The sequence below is a fragment of the Vulpes vulpes genome, chromosome 13 (genome assembly GCF_048418805.1).
Source record: "Vulpes vulpes isolate BD-2025 chromosome 13, VulVul3, whole genome shotgun sequence".
NCBI classification, from domain to species: domain Eukaryota; kingdom Metazoa; phylum Chordata; class Mammalia; order Carnivora; family Canidae; genus Vulpes; species Vulpes vulpes.
Window position 1 is genome coordinate 95,679,743 of NC_132792.1, and position 18,256 is coordinate 95,697,998.

Sequence of the window (18,256 nt, forward strand, 5' to 3'; positions counted from 1 at the left end):
ATATGTAGCCTTTTTTTTTTTTTTAAAGATTTTCTTCATTCATTCAGAGAGAGAGAGAGAGGCAGAGACACAGGCAGAGGCAGAAGCAGGCTCCACGCAGGGAGCCTGATGTGGAACTCGATCCCAGGACTCCAGGATCATGCCACGGGGCGGAAGGCAGGCGCTAAACCGCTGAACCACCCAGAGATCCCCCAATATGTAGCTTTTTGTGTCTGTCTTCCTTCACCTAGTGTAATGTGTTCAAGATACACCTACACTATAGCATATACTGGAACTTCATTCATTTTTATGGCAAATGGTATTCCATTCTATGGATATACTACATTTTGTTAATTCATTCATTAATCAGTGAACATTGTGTTGTTTTCACCTTTTGGCTATTATAAACACTGCTATGAACATTAGTGCACAAGTTCTTGTGTGGATGTTCAATTCTCTTGAGTATTTACTTAGGATTGGAATTCCTGGGTCACATGATAGCATTATGTTTAAATTTTTGAGGAACTGCCAAAGTGTTTTCTAAAGCGTCTGCACCATGTTACATTCCCCCACCCTGTCCGGCTATGTATGAGGGTTCCAACTTCTCCATATCCTCATCAACACTTGTTATTATCAATCTTTTTGATTATAGCCATTCTTGCAGCTGTGAAGTGCTGCCTCTTTGTAGTTTTGATTTGCATTTCTTTGATGACTAATGATGTTGAGCATCTTTCTATGTGCTTGTTGGCCAATTTTTATATTTTCTTTGAAGAAATGTCTATTCAAAATTTTTTCCAATCATCTAATTTTTTTAATGGCTGAGTTATAGAGTACTTTATTCTGTATATGAATCTTTTATCAGATATAAGATTTACAAATATTTTCCTTCACCTTTGGGTTGCCTTTTTTTTATGGCAACACACTTTTTTTATGGTGTCCTTTGAAGTACAAAAGTTTTAAAATTCAATGACATTCAATTAGTTTTTTCTTTTGTTGCATGTGCTTTTGATTTCATATCTAAGAAACCATTATCTCATCCCAAACCACTAGATTTACTTTTATGTTTTTATCTAAGAGTTTTATAGTGTTAGCCCTTGCATTCAGGTCTTTGATCCATTTTGAGTTAATTTTTGTATATGGTGTGAGGTAGGCATCCAACTTGATTCATTTGCATGTGGATAGCCAGTTGTCCCAGCACCATTTACTTATTTATTTATTTATTTTAAGATTTTATTTATTTATTCAGAGAGAGAGAGAGAGAGAGAGAGGCAGAGACACAGGCAGAGGGAGAAGCAGGCTCCATGCAGAGAGCCTGACGTGGGACTCGATCCCGGGACTCCAGGATCCTGCCCTGGGCTGCAGGCGGCGCTAAACTGCTGCGCCACCGGGGCTGCCCCCCAGCACCATTTATTGAAAAGATTACTCTTTCCATATTGAATGGTCTTAGCATCATTAAAAATGGTGAAAATTGAGTGATCATAAATGTAAATGTTTATTTCTGGACTCTCACTTGATTCTATTGATCTATATATTTACCCTTATGCTAGTGCTACACTGTTGGTTACTATAGGTTTGTATTGAGTTTTGAAATTGGGAAAGTGTGAGTCCTTCAATTTTGGTAATCCTTTTCAGGCTTGTTTTGGCTGTTCCGGGTTCTTCACATTTCCACATGATTTTTAAGATCACCTTGTCAATGCTGGCAAAAATAATGCCTGGAGTTTTGGCAGGGATTGTGTTGAATCTGTAGACTGCTTTAGCGAATATTACCATCTTAACCATATTATCTCTCAATCCATGAACATGGTATATCTTTCCATTTATTTAGATATTCTTCAATTTCCTTCAAAGATGCTTTTTAGTTTTCATTATAGGTCTTGTACTTCTTTTGTTAAATCTATTCCTAAGAATAAAGAACTCTTCTCTTTGATTCTATTGTAAATGGAATTGCTCTTAACTTTGTTTTTGGATTGTCCATTGTCATGTATAGAAATACAATTGATTCTTGCACATGTATTATTTTATATCCTTTTTATGTTAAAATATTTTTTCAAAGATTTGATTTATTTATTTGAGAGAGAGAGCGAGAGAGCAGAGCACATAAGAGAGAGCACAAGCAGGGATGAGGGGCAAAGGGAGAGGGATAAGCAGACTCTCTGCTGAGCAGGGAGCCTGATGCAGGGCTTGATCCCAGGTCCTTGAAATTACAACCTGAGGTGAAGGCAGATGCTTAACTGCCTGAGCTACCCAGGAGCCCCATTTTTTTCTGGTAAAATATTGTGAACATCTTTCTATGTCAGAAAATACAGTTCTGTAACATTATTTTAGTGACCCTGTAATATTTCACTTTAATATTTTGTTTAATAAAAAAATATTTAAGGGGCACCTAGGTGGCTCAGTAGGTTAAACAGACTCTTGATTTTAGCTCAGGTTGTGATCTCAGGGTTGTGGGCTCCACTCTGGGCATGATGTCTGCTTGGGATTCTCTTTCTTCCTCTCTCTGTCCCTTCCTGCTCATTCTCTGTCTCTAAAATATATACAGGGACTCCTGGATGGCTCAGCAGTTGTTTCCTGGATGTACATAGCCACAGGTGGAGTTGTTAGGGCAAAATATATGTACTTGGAAGTAATTTGCTAAGCACTGAAAACATTGAAAAGCTATAAGGTTTTCACTTCAACCAAGGCTGTGATATTTGATTCCCTTAATTCTCTGTTTCATTGCTTTTTTTTTTTTTTTTTAAGTCCTTTCCTAGTTTGATAGGTAAAAGATGAATCTCACTGGTGCTTTGCTTGCATTTCAATTCCCAGGAAGGTCAAAAATTTTTTTCACATGTTTATTAGCTTAGAAAAGTTTTTTTTCCCTTTTAATTATATTAGGTTTCTTAGCCTTGAGTATTACACTTTTCCTAATGGTTTTGTGAAAGCAATTTGTATATTAAAGTTATTAATCCTATGTTCTTTACGGTAAACATTTTCTCCTCGTGTGTTTGCCATTTTTGCTTAGTTATGGTGCTTTTGGATGTATGAACTTTTAGTTTCTATTTATTTATTTATTTATTTATTTATTTATTTATTTATGATAGTCACAGAGAGAGAGAGAGAGAGAGGCAGAGACGCAGGCAGAGGGAGAAGCAGGCTCCATGCACCGGGAGCCCGACGTGGGATTCGATCCCGGGTCTCCAGGATCGCGCCCTGGGCCAAAGGCAGGCGCCAAACCGCTGTGCCACCCAGGGATCCCGAACTTTTAGTTTCTATGTCAACTTACCAATCCTTGTGACTTCTCCCTTTGGTGTTATACACACAAATTCCTTTTGTTTTTGAAGAGCAAACAGAAGATTAGATGGGTATACTGCCTTCTTCCTAGCACATATCCTGGTATTTAATAAAATATGCTAGTCAATTCTCATTCCTTTCAAGTGTACCATTTTTTACACCTATCTCAATCTCTGCTCAAGCAATGTTCTCACACCCTTCCTCTTTTCCCCTTCTTCCTTCCCAGCTCCAATCCTACTTCCTCTGAGGCACTTAGGTCAGTCCTGGTCCGCAGCAGTGACACTCTCCCCAAGTTGCTTCGAGAGCCAAAGCGGGCTCGGTTTGGGGGAGTCATCCTGCATACAAGACCAAATCTCGGCCCCAGGATGGGGGTATCCTCTGCTCCAACGCCAGCTTGACAGCTCCAGTAATTCGCTCAACACCTCCCTAGTTTATCTAAAATTTAGCAGATTGGGCATCCAAAGGATTTCCTCCAAGGGGTCTTCCCAGCTTGGCAAACCACAACCCGCGCCACTGGCTCTCTTTTAACCGTGTAGGTTCCACCACTCCCAATTCCCCATGAATTCCTTCGATCCCACACTCGGCACGTGGCTGTAGTGCCACAGGGATTGTTGGCGCCTGTGTTGGAGAGATTGACCGGACTTGCTCGACAACGGAGACTTGTCCGGGAGACCACAGTGTCTTTGATGCAAGTTCTGCAGGCAGTGCCAGTTTGCTCTGATGCCTCACCCAAGCCTTCCCCCTTGTCCGAGGTCGGGAGCTGGCTTTCACGCCGGGTCTGAGACCGTGAGCCGCTGGAGAAAGGAAATAGTCTGATTAGTGCGCCGGGCGTGGGAAGGTGGGGCGGGCCCGGCCCCCCCTCAGCCGCCAGGGTGAGAGCCCGGGAACGCCTTTGCTCTCCCTGCTCGCGGAGGCTGCAGCGCGCAGCGCGCTGCACAGACCCGGGGTGCGGGCCCGAGGCTGGCACGGCGGCTCCTGTTCCGCGGGTCCCACAGCCGCGGGCTCCGGGCGCCTGCAGAGAGGGCGCAGAGCGGCCGCCGCCCACCCCCGGCGCCGAGCTCGCTGCTCCCGGAGGATCACGCGCTGCAGGATGGCGGCGGCGCGGGCTCCGGGCTGGCCCTCGAGGCCAGTCCTGCTGCTGCTGCTGCTGCTGCTGCTGCTGCCGCCGTCCCTGCTGCCCGCCGCCAGCACCGCTCGGGAGCCCCGGGCCGCGGCCCGGCTCAGCCTGCATCCGCCCTACTTCAACCTGGCGGAGGCGGCGAGGATTTGGGCCACCGCCACCTGCGGGGAGCGGGAGCCCGGCGGCGCGCGGCCCCGGCCCCGGCCCGAGCTCTACTGCAAGCTGGTGGGGGGACCCACCGCCCCGGGCAGCGGCCACACCATCCAGGTAAGGTCCCGGGAGGGAGCGAGCTGGGGGTGCCGGGCTGGGGGTGGGGGCGGAGCGCCCCCCGCGCTGGCCAGCGACCCGGAGCGGAGCGAGGGGGACCGTTCCCCGCGCTCGCTGGCGGTCCCAGGCCACCGAGAAGGGCTCCCAGGCCCTCCGCCCGGGCCGGTGCGCCGCCGGAGGCCGGGACGAAGGGAGCAGGCGAGGGGAGTGAAGGCTGAGGTTCGGGGTGCGGGCGCGGAGGAGAAACGTCCCCAGGTGCGCTCCGGGGTGCATGCAGCCGTCGCCCCATCCTGCCTCCCGCACTCAGGTGGCGCCTGGCCAGGCCCTGAGCGCCCCGCGGCTTCCCTGGCGCGCCTCCTTCCGCAGGCCCTCCTTGCTCCCCGACCTTGTCGGAGAAGTTGGTGGCAGTGCGTTTCCCGGGCGTGTTTGCAGAGAACTTTGAGGTTGTCTCGGTAGCATCGCTCCGATGTCACGCAAGAGACGCGCCTCAGCGCGCTGCCTGCAGTGCCAGCCTCCAGGGTCCCTGGGGCGAATGACACTTGAGATGGACACGGCGCTCCGAGATGGACATCGGACTCATCCCGCGAACACCTGGTGTAAATGGTCGTGTTGCTGGTGCTTCACCAGCATCGGGAGGTGCGCCCAGGTCTTTGGCACACGACCCTGACGACCGCGCTGGGACCCGGGCTCGGAGCCCGGGAGCAGGTTAAGAAACGTGGCTGCGTCTCAAAGTGGGGCAGCGGGATTTGAACCCAGTCCTGACTTGAAATCCTCTTTCCACCGAGCCATAATTCATAATTGCCTCCCTCATTCTACTGGGAAATATTGCTGAGGAATAAGAAAGTGTTGCCGGAAGAGGGAGTAATTTTGGAGCTTGGACTCCGAAAGCAAAAAATTATCATTGAGAATCTAGGTCGGTGTTTCAGAAACTTTCGCTTGTGCACGTCAAACCGTTGAACGTGCAACGCCAAGAGGTGCTTATTTATTTATGAATTATATGCATGTATTTTCTTTACTAACAGCACCAAAGAATTTTGCTTTCTCTAAATATTTAATTTGTGATTGTGTATAACTATTTATAAATATACAAATGTAATTATGGATATAATTCTTTTTTTATTTAGGTCATATAAGTTTAGGTCAGCACTTATGATCCAGCAATTCAAGGTTGGTTTTACATTTATACGTGAAATTAGTCATTGTAGCTGAAATGATATCTCAAAAATATGCAGATTCAAGGAGGATGGCCTTGACCACTGAGCTCCAGAACCAGCTGCGTAATTAATTCATAGAGCGCCATGCAAAATGAAAATATAGGGCGCTTTCTTGAAAAATTATGAATTTCAAGGTGGTGATAGCAGACCATTAAGTTAAGTGAGTGGCCTTTACGAGCATGGGATTCTGTGTAACTGTACAGGTCTGACACTGTCTGAGTTCACTAAATCATGGTATTCATATTTCTGCCCCATCCTTCAATTATTCTAAAAATTTTGTAAAGTAGACACTTGGCCAGGCAATGTTTGCTTTTCAAGTGGCATTCAGTACTTCTTGGTAGGAAGGTAATATGCTTTAACGGTTTAACAAATAGATCCAGGGAGGGGATCCCTGGGTGGCGCAGAGGTTTAGCGCCTGCCTTTGGCCCAGGGCGTGATCCTGGAGACCCGGGATCAAATCCCACGTCGGGCTCCCGGTGCATGGAGCCTGCTTCTCCCTCTGCCTGTGTCTCTGCCTCTCTCTCTCTCTCTCTCTGTGTGACTATAAAAAATTAAAAAAAATAGATCCAAAACTCCCTGCAAGTATTTTTTTGAAAATATTAAAATATAAAATTCTGTGTCCACGTTTTAAAATGTGCAAGTAGGACAACTTTCAGAGTAACACAGTTCCGTCTTTTCAACAAAAAAATTAAAACATTTCCAAACATCTGTTTTCCAAAACAGTCTTTTCAAAGTGTGCATTTCTTTAGAATCATACTTTTTCACACATTGTTGAAACAACACCTTTACTTTGGTAGGTGCCTCCATTTTTTGTAAATATTTATCAGGTAGTGTATGACTGGCAGCTACTTGTCATCCCAGAGGAAGCACATTTGGAATTTCTTGTAAAAAAAAAAAATGTGACTCATCATTAAATTTTAAAGTCTTGCTCTTTTTTTTTTTTTAAAAAAAGATTTTTATTTATTTATTCACACACACACACACACACACACACACACACACACACAGAGGCAGAGACACAGGCAGAGAGAGAAGCAGGCTTTCCATAGGGAGCTGGATGTTGGACTCCATCCAAGGATCCTGGGATCAGGACCTGAGCCAAAGGCAGACACTAAACCACTGAGCCACCCAGGTACCCCTAACTTTTAAAGTCTTTTAAGTACTTTACCATGAGATAAGCAGTGACTCTATGTCATCCCAAGGATTTCTTTGTCACTCCTCATTTTAGGATAAGGTTGGAACTGTTCTACTACTTAGGAGAATAGAATCCGCATGTCCACTTAACCAAGCTCATGTCAGCTTCAGTGTGTAATGGTCAGATGACAGTCTGGTGGATCCCCTCCTCTTTTTCTCTTGGGCAGACAGTCAAGACCATTGTGACCAGCTGACGTGTGGACTGGGTAAAGGCCCTAAGCAATCTGCACATTATATATGAGTAAAACTGAATTTCTTCATTTTTAAGTAAAACAAACAAGTTGTAATATTCCCTCCTGGCAGCCAATTAGATTGCCTGGCACGTCCAACTTTGGAGAGAGCTGTTTTGATCCTGGGAAGGGTAAAAGGAAGGGAAGGAAGGTATAAAGGAAATTTGTAACTGTTTCCTCTCCCCTAGATTTGTCTAGGAATGGGCCAACCTTCATTCTCCTAAACTGTTATTTTCTTTTGAGTGCTCCTAGGTTGATACTACATTCCTGGAAGTCCAGGAAAGTCATATTTTCTGTGCTGAGTTTCCAAGATAGGTCCTTAAACTTTGGTTCACAGTTCTAGATAGAGTCGGAGGTGGCTTTTCTGAGGTCATTCAGCAGACTGCATTTCTAGGTCAGGGAATAGCCTGTGGAAAAAGAATGCCATCTGGTGTTATGCCTTATTCCTCCCCAAAGATAAGGGGTGAACAAGAGCTCTGGTGAATAGTGCTTTCTGCTTTCACAGTCGAGGGCTTGAGATGGACTGATTGCTGATGTGAGAGGCTCTTACCTAATGAGGACAGAACTGTGTTGGAGACAAGATGGGGAAGGGGAGTTCTAGAAGCCCTGTATTGGCAGCAGCTGGTACAGATCCTTTCTCAGGAAACTGAGGGGTGATGGGAGAAGGGTGGGAAATTATGATTGATCAGTTGATTGTACCTGAATGATGATTATCTCGATTCTGTTTATACAGCTCAAGATGGGAAATGGAGAAGGGTTAACTAAAATAGTTCTTTTTCTTTGAGCTTTCTAAAAATAAATCTTTAGGGCTAGCCAGGATTTAGAATTTCAAGCCAGAAGAAATTTGCAAAAAATGTAAAAAAATGAATAAAAGTCATATCTTAAAATAAAACCTGGGTTTATGGTCCTGACTATAATAATAATGCTGATTCTTGAATGATAGCATGTGTCAACAGGTAGGGCATTTTTAAAGTTTGAATTTTATTTATTGTGTGAAAAATGTTCATTGTGGTTTCTCTGGGCTTAAAATTTGTTAAATAAGATTTTATATACTTGTTACTGCTCAGACATTAAGTTTTTGATATTTGAGAGCTCTGTGATTCAGGGATTTTGTCTGTCTGATTCACTACTGTATCCTATGCTTAGCACAAAGCCTGGAAGAGTATACATGCTCAGAAAATATTGAAGGAAAGGATGTGGAATGAAGACAGAGCTAAAGGCTATAAAGAATATAGGGGCACCTGGGTGGCTCAGTGATTGAGTGTCTGCCTTTGGCTCAGGTTATGATCCTAGGGTCCTGAGATGGAGTCCCACATTAGGCACCCCACAGGGAGCCTGCTTCTCCCTCTGCCTGTGTCTCTGCCTCTTTCTCTGTGTCTCTCATGAATATGTAAATAAAATCTTAAAGAAGTTAATGTAAAGGATAGATAAGAAAAATGCACAAATTAATTCTGTTCTGCTAAGAAGTAATTACCACTGAAATCTGTCACATTTTATTCTTCAATTTTATTTTATTTTATTTTTTAAAGATTTATTTATTCATTCATGACAGAGAGAGAGAGAGAAGGGCAGAGACACAGGCAGAGAAAGAAGCAAGCTCCTCGCAGGGAGCCGGATGTGGGACTCCATCCCCAGACACGGGATCACGCCCTGAGCCAAAGGCAGATGCCCAACTGCTGAGCCCCCCAGGCGTCCCTATTCTTCAATTTTCTTTTTAAAAGATTTTTATTTATTTATTCATGACAGAGATAGAGACAGAGAGAGAGAGAGAGAGAGAGAGAGAGAGAGGCGGAGACACAGGCAGAGGGAGAAGCAGGCTCCATGCAGGGAACCTGACGTGGGACCGATCCCTGGACTCCAGGATCACACCCTGGGCGGAAGGCGGCGCTAAACCGCTGAGCCTGAGCCACCGGGACTGCCTTATTCTTCAATTTTAAATGTTCACTTACCTATGGATCAAGAAACATTATTATTTACTGATGTATGATAGAGATGATGGTAAAACATAAGTGGAAGGCTGTATTGAAAATAGAACATTGTGGTTGGTTTAGCTGGCACAAACACTATACTCACAAGGAATGAAATGAACATATTTACCAAACATACTATGTCGATTTTGTATACTAAAGTTCAACATATCTTTTGTCATGTTCCTTCATTACATTATAACTTACGCACAGGAACGTGTATCTTGCCTGAATGACTGGTAGGGAAGTGCACACATGTGAGTTACAGCCAAGAGCAAGAGTGCTTGCCACACAGCCATCTAGGTTGTGTGTTTGTGTAACTTGGACAAATCTCCAATAAACAGGAAATTCAGTTTCACTAAAGCTGTTTATAGAACCATTGTGAAAGAGAAACCATTTGTGAGCTTTTCAACAAGGGCCTTTTCCTTTGTGAAACTGGTAGGAAAGTCTTGAGCAAGGGCTCAGAAATCAAAGACATTTACTCTTCTATTGATATATTTATAACAATTCTTAGCTGCAAGCTATTTTGAGACTTCAGACAAATGACTACAGTCAGCAATTTAAAGATGAATGATCCTTTTCAAAAAATTATTATTATTATTATTTTAATTTTTATTTATTTATGATAGTCACAGAGAGAGAGAGAGAGAGGCAGAGACATAGGCAGAGGGAGAAGCAGGCTCCATGCACCGGGAGCCTGATGTGGGATTCGATCCCGGGTCTCCAGGATCTCGCCCTGGGCCAAAGGCAAGCGCCAAACCACTGCGCCACCCAGGGATCCCTCAAAAAATTATTATCCTAATTGTTCTGCATTTCTGAACACTAGCCAAAGTTTAGCAATGAAGGCTTATGTACAAATCATTCGAAGAAAACAAACATAAATGTTTTCTTTTGGAGAGCCACATTCACTCACTAGCAAAGGAACATTGTTCCACACACCAGAATGGCAGCAGTTAAAATCTTTGCCCTAACGAATCACTGATTACTGAGCTCATGGACCTTCAGGGTTGTTGAAGGTGAATAGTTGAAATGAGAATGTTCAATCCTTGAATCGCAGGATTTTACTTCATGATCTGAATACCTGTGCCATTGAGAATGTAGATCATTTAATCTGAGAAAAGTATATAGTCATAGGGAAAGAGAAGGACAAAGTGTTATTAATTTCAGCCCCTTACTTATGAGAAAACTATACTTAACCCATGACAGAAAGTTAGCTGTGAGCATTTCACATCTTTAGTGCATATATGAATCTGAAAAATTGCACATTTTCTTCATTTTTTTTTTTTTACCAAAACTAGATTGAAGTTTGTGAGTCATTTTTAACATTTTTATTGAGGCAGTAATTTAAGTACTATAACAAGCATCCATTGTAAGTGTGAATTAAATGTTTTTAAATAAATTTATAGAGTTGTGCAACTATCACTGGAACCCAGTTTTAGAACATTTCCATCGGCTCCAAATGTTCTCTTGTGTCTACACACTCAATTTCTGCATCTATTTCCACTACTATGATTTCTGTCTCTAAAAATTTCTCATTTCTGCGTATTTCATATAAATGAAATTATACAACATGTGGCCTCTTTTTTTTTTTTTTTTAAACAACATGTGGTCTTATGCGTCTAACTTTTTTTTAAGCGGGTAAGGAGATGGTGTGGTAGGGACAGAGAGAGAGGGAGAGAGAATTTTAAGCAGGCTTCACACGCAGTGTGGAGTTGAACACAGCACTTGATCTCGTGACCTTGAAACTAAAATCTGAGCTGAAATCAAGAGTTGGACACTTAACTGGCTTAGCCACCTATGTGCCCCTTTTGTTTCTGACTTCTTTCACTTGGCATAATGATTTTGAGGTTCATAATTATTGTTGTATGATTTAGTAGTTTACTTTTTTTACTGTAGAAAATAATATTCTGTTGTATAGCTATACCTCATTTTCTTTATTCAAATCATGGACATTTGGATTGTTTTTAGGTTTTGGCTACTACAGATAATGCTGCTGTGAACATTCACAAACAAATATTTGTGTGGACATATGTTTTTGTTTTTCTTGGTTTGATTCCTAGGAGTAGAATTGTTAGATCACATCATAAATGTATGTTTAAGTTTTTGAGAAACTACCAGTTATTGAAATGGAGTAGTGTTGTCTCCAACTATTATTAGGAACTATTTCTCCCTTCAATTCTGTTAAGTTTTGCTTCATGTATATTGAGGCTTTTTGTTTGGTATAGATATATTTACACTGTTATGTCTTATTGAAGGATTGGCTCTTCTATCAATGTGTAATGTGTGTCTTTATATTTTATAACTATTTTTAACTTTAAAGTTTAATTTGTCTGATACTGATATTAGTATGATCACTCCAGATTTCTTTGGATTACTATTTGTATAGTATACCTTTTTCTGTCCTTTCAATTTATTTGTGTCTTTGCATCTAAACTGAACTCTTGTAGATCTGTATTGTGGATTTTTTGTAATCCATTCTGCAGATCTTTGCCTTTTCATTGGTAAGTCTAATCCATTTACATTTAAAGCAATTAGTGATAAGGAGGGCCTTACTTCTACCATTTTGCTATTTGTTTTCTATATGTCTTATATTTTTTGGTTCCTCAATTCCTCCATTACTACCTTCTTTTGTATTTAATTTCTTTTTCTAAAGAACCATGTTGGTTACTTTCTCATTTACTTCTCTGTATATTTAAAAATTATTTTCATAGTAGTTACTCTGGGGATTACAAGTAATGTCCTAAATTTATAACAGTCCAGTTTGAGTTGATATCAGCTTAGCTTCAGTAGCATCTAAAACTCTGCTTCTATACAGGTCTATCCCCCCTTCTTTATGATGTTATTGTCACAAATTAGATCTTTATACATTGCTGCCCATTGACACATAATTGTTGTTCTGTACATGTGTTTTGTAAATCATATGGGATAAACCAAAAATCCAATAATACTTGCTTTTGTATTTATCTACATAGTTAATTGTACTGGTGTTTTTTATTTCTTTGTATGGCTTTGAGTTGATGTCTAGCATCCTTTCATATCACCTGCAGGACTCCTTTAGCATCTCTAGCCTTTTAGCCTTCAATAGGGCAGGTCTACTAGCAACAGACTCCTTCAGCTTTTGTTTATTTGGGAATGTCCTAATTTCTCCCTCATTTTTGAAGGATAATTTTACCAGGTATGGAATTCTTGACTGACAGTTTTTTCTTTTCAACATTTTAAATATGTCATCTCAATGCCTTCTGGCTTCCATGGTTTCTGATGAAAAAATAGGTTGTTAATCTTATTTAGGGTCCCTTGTATATGATTAATTGCTTCTCTTTTGCTGTTTTCAAGATTTTCTTTTTGTCTTTTGACAGTTTGATTATATATAATATATCCTGATGTGAAACTCTTTGAGTTTGTCCTACTTGGAGTTTGTTAAGTTCTAGGATATGTAGATTCATTTAATTTAATCACAAAATTTAATCAAATTTTGGAAGTTTCAACTATTATTTCTTCAAATATCCTTTCTGCTGCTTTCTCTCCTTCTGCTGGAACTCCCATAATGTGTATATTGGTTTGTAGGTCAAGATCCTACAGGTGTCTTGAGCTTTGTTTATTTTTATTCATTCTTTTTCTTATTCTCAGGCTAGATATTTTCAATAGGCTTATCTTCAAATTAATTGATTATAGGTTGTTATAATTTTTTGAATAGATTCCAGAGTTCTGGAAATGTTCATTTTGACACTTTTTTTTGTGAGATTAATTGTTGCTTTAGTGGAGGAACGGATCTTTGCAGCTTTCTCCTCTGCTATTTTTGGTGACATACTTACATCTTCTTTTTGAGTGCTTCCATATTCCAGGGTCATTTAAAATTTTTTTTGTTCCTGCCTTGGAACCAACTGGTTTTTCAAGGAGCATTATTTGTTTGTTTGTTAGTTTATTATGAGTGTGGTGTTTAAAAACCACGATCTGGGTATGAGGTACCATTTAGTAAATGCTCACTATTACTAGTGTATCACTGCATTTAGACCCTTTCAGTGGACAAAGCTAGGAAATATACGCATATCTACAAATTTCTATATGCACACACATCTAAACTGGAAAGGCAATTGATTTTTGCACATGGATCTTGTATCCTATGACCCTCCTATAGTTTTTTTGGTAGATTTTTCAGTATTTTATACATACAGAATTACATGTGTTTTATTTCTTCCTTTGCAATCTGTATTCCTTTAATTTCTTTCTTTCTTTCTTTCTTTCTTTCTTTCTTTCTTTCTTTCTTTCTCCTTTCTTTCTTTCTTTCTTTCTTTCTTTCTTTCTTTCTTTCTTTCTTTCTTCTTTCTTTCTTTTCCTCATTCATTCAGAAACACTTATTAAATAGTGGCCCTTACATGCCAGGCATCATTCTAGATGCTGAGGATACAAAAATGATATGGACATGATCTTTCTGTAGATGACTAGTGTTTTTATGATCTAATTTTTTTAAAGACCAGGGAAACTCCTATGAGGGAGAATAGGATATCATCTCATTGTATATATTATCAAATTACTCTCACTTAGAGGTGAACAGCTCTGGCTCTATAATCACATAGACCCAAGTTTGAATTCTAACTCTACAGCTCTTTGACCTTGGAAAATTGCATAATTTAGTTTCCCAATATAAAAGACAGAATTAATAATACACACATTTATTGGGAGGATAAAAAGCACCCAAGCATATATTATGGAACATAGTGCTCAGTGAATGTGATTTCTCATGGCATGGAAAAACTGTTAGGTTTTTAGGGTTTTTTTAACCTAAAGTGGTAAACTACAATGATTTGTCACAATAGTCATTTAAAAGTTTTGAGTAAAAAATTCTTTTTTTTTTTTTTTTTAAATCTTATTTATTTAGAGAGCAGGCATGAGTGAGTGAGGGGAAGGGCAAGGGGGAGGGAGATCTATATGGTGCTTGATCATGACCTTGAGATAATGACCTGAGCCAAAATTAAGAGTCCAATGCTTAACCATGTGAGCCACCCGGGTGTCCTTAAGAAATTATTTTAATAATGAAAGGTACAGTGCATTGTATACTGAACATAGTTGGCATACTAAATAATCCACAGGCAAAGTGGTTTTTATAGAATAGCAATGTTAATTTGTTTTTGTACTGTGTTAATAACTAGTTTAGATATTATTTGCTTACATAGGGGCACATTTTGATATTAATTAAAGAACTATTTTAGGGGGAGTATGGCCATGGAATTGGACAACTGTCCATGCAGCTGGCCTTGGAGACGGAGAGGTTGCCCTTCCTGAACCACACGGTGAGCTCCCGGCTAGTACCTGTGGCTTGTAACATTGCCAGCTGAAGGTGTTCAGCTGCATCCTTCTCTCTGTGATGTTTCAGAAGCTTTCAACCCAGCTGAGGGCCTTGAGGCAAAGGCAGCTGGACTGCTGTGGAACTTGATGTTATTGTTAAAGGACAAGAGGCTTTAGCAGTGGCTTGTTTGAAAATGCAAGAGGAATTAAATTAAAAGTTAAAAAGTATCACCAGTTAAAAAGTATCAGGAAAAACTAAGACAGCTCAATGAGCAAAAGAAGGAGACAGAAGATTGAAATGTGGGGCAGCATGCAAGAAGGAAAAAGGTACAAAGTAAATATTAGAAAGCCTCCAGAATAAGACCATCCTGGGCTTTCTATTTCATCACTTGTGCTGAAATGAAAATCTAACAGAAAGCCTTTGCAGGGAGGTAGTTATAAGCCTTTGTTTGGTGAAGGAAGTGAAGCTTGCTCCTGGAGACCTGGGCAGAGGCCCATCATATGGTAGATGAGGCTGAGAATCTTGTTAGTGTCGCTTTTGACATTAGCAAGATGAATCCTTAACCCTCAATTCAGTTGCCTTACACATGCTTTTCACAGTGACTAGCATGGAACAGGGGATTTATTTCTCTTCTTTACTACACCTGAATCTTTAATTCTTGAAGTCAGCATAGGACATAGACATCACCACTAGCAGGAGTGGCAGTTGGTCACACTCAATAAAGCTAATGACTACATTCATTGATTTCATAGGTAATTGCTAGTTGATAGATAAAGTCCTCTGGGTGATAACAGTCCTGGGTGGTTCTTCAAGTTAGAAGTCCCTGCTAGTATGACAGTTTCTACAACAGGTTGTGTTGAATGATCTATTCCTTGTAAATGGTGAGCCCACCACCAAGGATAACTGATGCAGATACTGATGATGGGGTTGTTTCTATATATTTATTTTTATGCACAGAACTTTGAAAAAAAAAAAGAAACTGTAAATATTTAAAAATGCAAAGAACATTTTTAGCATCTTTATTAAATGCAAGGAAATTCTTTATGAACTTAAATTCATCTGTCAAACCTTAAACAATTTTATTTTTTAAAAGATTTTAAAGATTTATTCATCTGACAGAGAGAGAGAGAGTGCAAGTGAGGGGGGTGGCAGGCAAAGGGAGAGGGAGATGCAGGCTCCCCGATAAGCAAGGAACCCGATGTGGGGCTCAATCCTAGGACCCTGTGATCATGACCTAAGCTGAAGGCAGATGCTTAACTGACTAAGCCATCCAGGTGCCCCATAAACAACTTTTATCATTAAAAAAAAAAAAGTAACATTTTTTTAGGGTTAATTTTGGTGGCAATAATATATTCTTCCAGAGTGTAAATTTTTTTTTTTTTTTTTTGGTTGTGATTCAGGCTTTCATGAAACCTGCATTAACCCTTGATCAACATTCTGGAACCATTTGCCTAGTGAGGAAAAAGGTTCATTAAATGATACCTCAGTGGTCTTAGTCAATGGAATTGACTGTATACATGGGCTTGTGGCCAGGGGACATGTGGGGGCTGAAATCCAGCCTGGGCAAGGCTGTCTCTGCTCAGAGGCAGGGAGCCTTTTTTCTGCTTCATTAAAAAAAAAAAAAAAAAAAAAAAGCACTTTTTGCATGAACTAACAGAGGCTTGATTAGATCCCTCATGCCAGCAGGGTGGAAAATGCCCTGGGGAAAGCCAACTCATTGAATCTCATGTGTCCTGCCATTTTTTTTCAATGTCATAAACATATTTTATGTTCTTAGTCGTTTTCCCATCCTAGATGCTCAGAAAATACATGTGAGATTAATAAATGAACATTAGCTAGAAAGAATATGGGTTTTAATTAGATTGTTTATGCATAGCTTAACTGTGAGAAGTGGGAAAAAGAAGCAATTCTCCACTTCTTTCAAGTTATACCATATACTGCATATGCTGGGCACAGAAATGATACCAAATAAAGAGGCAGAATGGGGAGCAGGAAAAGCAGCCTAGTGATCAGGGGATGTATTCCCCTGCATAGTGCAGGGTATTAATTTAAAACACACTTATGGGGATCCCTGGGTGGCGCAGCGGTTTGGCGCCTGCCTTTGGCCCGGGGCGTGATCCTGGAGACCCGGGATCGAATCCCACATCGGGCTCCCGGTGCATGGAGCCTGCTTCTCCCTCCGCCTGTGTCTCTGCCTCTCTCTCTCTCTGTGACTATCATAAATAAATAAAAATTAAAAAATAAAAAAAAAACACACTTATGTAACACTTACTTATGCTTGGCAATGTTCTAAAGCACTTTACATGTACCAACATCTTAATCCTCACAACAGTTTATGAAGGGGGTACTCTTTGCATGCTCATATTATAGAGAGGAAATGGAAGCATGAGAGTTTAAGTGATTTGTTTAGGATCAGAAAGCTAGTACATGGGGCAGCCAGATACTCTGGCTGCAGAGTTCATGCTCTTAGCCGCTATACTATGCTGCCACTGCTGAGCCAACTACTCCTCCTTCAGAGTTTCTGCCCAGCTGTGCACCATCTCACTAATTCCATTCATCGCCTTGGAGCCATTTATTTCCATGTCTGGTGTCCTTATTAGATAGATCTAGGGCACTCTGAGAGTGGGGCCCCATTTTCCTGCTCACATCTGTTTTCCCTCTGGCAGCATGTCACAGATACTCCATAGATGCTTTGTGAAGAAACTTTCAAAGGGCAACACCATCATCAAATTTTCCTACTGGAGTAACACCTGTGTACAAGTGCTGCTTGACAAAAAAATACCTGAATTTCAACAACCTGCCTTTGGAAGACAGGCGTGGCCCTGAAGTGTTGAGTTTCCAGGTAGAGATATCTGATACAGTGGCTAAGACCAAGAAGCTGCAAGAGGCAAGGAAGGATCCTTCCTTTACAGGTTTCAGAGGAAGTAGGGCCCTGCCAACACCTCAATATCAGACTTCGAGCTTCCAGAACTGAGACAAGGCATTCATTTCTGTTGTTCTCATCCACCCAGTTTCTGGTATTTTGCTATGGCAGCCTGGAAGACTAATATGGTAACTGTTCATCTATTTGGGCTGCCATAACAAAATACAATAGATTGAGTAACTTATAAACAAAGGAAATTCTTTCTCACAGTTCTGGAGGCTGGGACATCCAAGGTCAAGATGTGGGCAGGTTCAGTGTCTAGTGAAGACCTACTTCCAGTTCATATTATTTTGCTGTGTCTGCATATGGTGGGAGAAATGAGAGATCTCTCTGGGGTCTCTCTTATAAGGGTACTCATTCCATTCAATTCATCCTAATACCATTATCTTGGGGGTCAGGACTTAATATATGGAATTGTGGTGGTGTATGTGGGGGGCATACAAATATTCAGTCCATTGCAGTAACTTTATTTTTTATTTATTTATTTTTTCATTGCAGTAACTTTAACTTTAAATCAGATAACCTGTCTCTCTGTCAGTCAGCAGTACTTACTGACTATTCAGTGTGTGAGTTATCTGTGTGTGGGAGTGGAGCATGAAGGGCACTTCATGAGGCTCCCTGGATAGTTCTAGGGTCTCTGCCCTTGAGACTTTGTAATCTGGCAATTCAAAGTGTAGTCCCTAAATAGAATGAGGTTGCTCTTGGCTGAACAAATATTTAGGGATCATTCACATTAAAGTATCTTTAAATGTGAAGAGCATATCAGAGAGCCATAAAGTAAGGATTGACTAATGCAAGTGAGACTGGG

The 18,256-nt window shown here is 41.0% G+C and overlaps 1 protein-coding gene across 1 annotated transcript in view; it reads left to right on the forward strand.

Moving 5' to 3' along the window:
- The first annotated feature begins 4,087 nt into the window (after window positions 1–4,087).
- LAMA3 (laminin subunit alpha 3) overlaps window positions 4,088–18,256 on the forward strand; it is a 249,144-nt gene continuing 234,975 nt past the window's right edge. The window contains exon 1 of the mRNA XM_072735102.1: window positions 4,088–4,636. Coding sequence (XP_072591203.1) covers window positions 4,340–4,636 — 297 coding nt within the window. The 5' untranslated portion in view covers window positions 4,088–4,339. The remainder of the gene's footprint in view (window positions 4,637–18,256) is intronic.